General features: G+C 34.6%; 1 protein-coding gene across 1 annotated transcript in view; it reads left to right on the forward strand.

Moving 5' to 3' along the window:
• The window catches only part of LOC107579573 (epidermal growth factor-like protein 6), a gene marked incomplete at its 5' end in the record, with an annotated part of 3,582 nt that extends 2,438 nt beyond the window's left edge, over positions 1 to 1,144 (forward strand). Inside the window, 2 exons of the mRNA XM_016265388.1 lie at positions 16 to 78; positions 882 to 1,144. Of these exons, the coding sequence (XP_016120874.1) occupies positions 16 to 78; positions 882 to 1,144 (326 nt within the window). The remainder of the gene's footprint in view (positions 1 to 15; positions 79 to 881) is intronic.
• Positions 1,145 to 1,412: the final 268 nt, after the last annotated feature.

Consider the following 1,412-nt stretch of genomic DNA (forward strand, 5'->3'; position numbering starts at 1 on the left):
TTTGTGTTTTTGTAGTCAAGCCTTTTTATCACAGATCCTGGGAAGCTGAGAAAGGAAATGCAGATGTGTTTCTCAATGGTGAGAACGTTCAGAGATGCAGCGCAAACGTTTAACGGCTGTATGCAGTAAAACATTTCCTCTGAGTTCTGATCTATAGTGATATATATATATATATATATATAACTAATTTATAATTTTTTATTTAAATGTATTTTTCAGTTGAATTATAGTTAAAGTTCAAGGAAATCAACTGTTAATTTTAATTTAAAAGTTAATTAAATGCATGTTGTTTCCAAAGTCAATGAATATAATCATATTTTAAAAAAATAAATAAAAAATCTTGATCACAGTATTGACCAAAATAATCGTGTTTATCATTTTTGTCATAATCAAGCAGCCCAAGCATTATCTAACATAAACTAACAATGAGAAATATATTTTTAAAGCACTTATTAATATTGGTTAATGGTAGTCCATACGTTGTGCTATGTACAGTACATATATTAAATGTCCATATATGAAATACATATGAAGTAAAAACATATATGAAACCTATTAGAAGTTGGAACAATTTCATATATTAACAAAGCATTACCATGCAACTTAAATATGGACCTTTGCGAATGGCTTCATGCACAACAGATGCACTTTTCACGGAGAAGCTTCATGCATATCCAAGCATATATAGCCTTGGTGTATATTATGCATGTTAAATGAATTATGCAATAATGTTGCAATTGCATGAATCAAATTAACATTTATCAAGCTTCATATATGCATTTTTGAATTTGAATGACTCCTGAATATCATTTGATATCAGCATAAAAGATTTAATTCCAGCTTTCTCATGCATTTAATTGCATCGCCTGTATATCCTGCAGCTATTCCTGATTTCCCCTCCAAAACTCGTATTCTGGGCGGCAAGTTTGACAACACCATCCCCGAGCCTGCGGTGACCGGATCTCCACGACTGCACCCGCAGCCCTACGACTACGACGGCCCTTCGGAGCAGACGCCCGTGTTTCCAGAGGAGGAGAAGTTTTATGATGAAGAAGATGAGGAGGAGGAGGAGGAGGAAGATGACACAGGAAACCAGCTGGAGGGCGAGGAGCTGAACCCCAGAGGAGATGCTTTCTGTGAGTGACTCTCTAAAAATAGCCCTCTTTACACTGTTGACACGCTCCGTCCTATTTAAAGAGCTCATATACTGAGTAATGTGCTGAGTCCACTCACAGCCCAGGATATACAGAGATACAGTTCATACACATGCAGGACAAACTGAACGAGGCATTATTATGCATTAGTATGATTGCATTAGTATGCAAACTCATCATATAGTGTTTTTTAAAAATATATTTATATACTTTATAGCATTTATTAATATTTTAAATGAGCTTTTATTCTTAAAGTGT

The sequence above is a fragment of the Sinocyclocheilus grahami genome, unplaced genomic scaffold (genome assembly GCF_001515645.1).
Source record: "Sinocyclocheilus grahami isolate Dianchi unplaced genomic scaffold, SAMN03320097.WGS_v1.1 scaffold18252.1, whole genome shotgun sequence".
NCBI classification, from domain to species: Eukaryota; Metazoa; Chordata; class Actinopteri; order Cypriniformes; family Cyprinidae; genus Sinocyclocheilus; species Sinocyclocheilus grahami.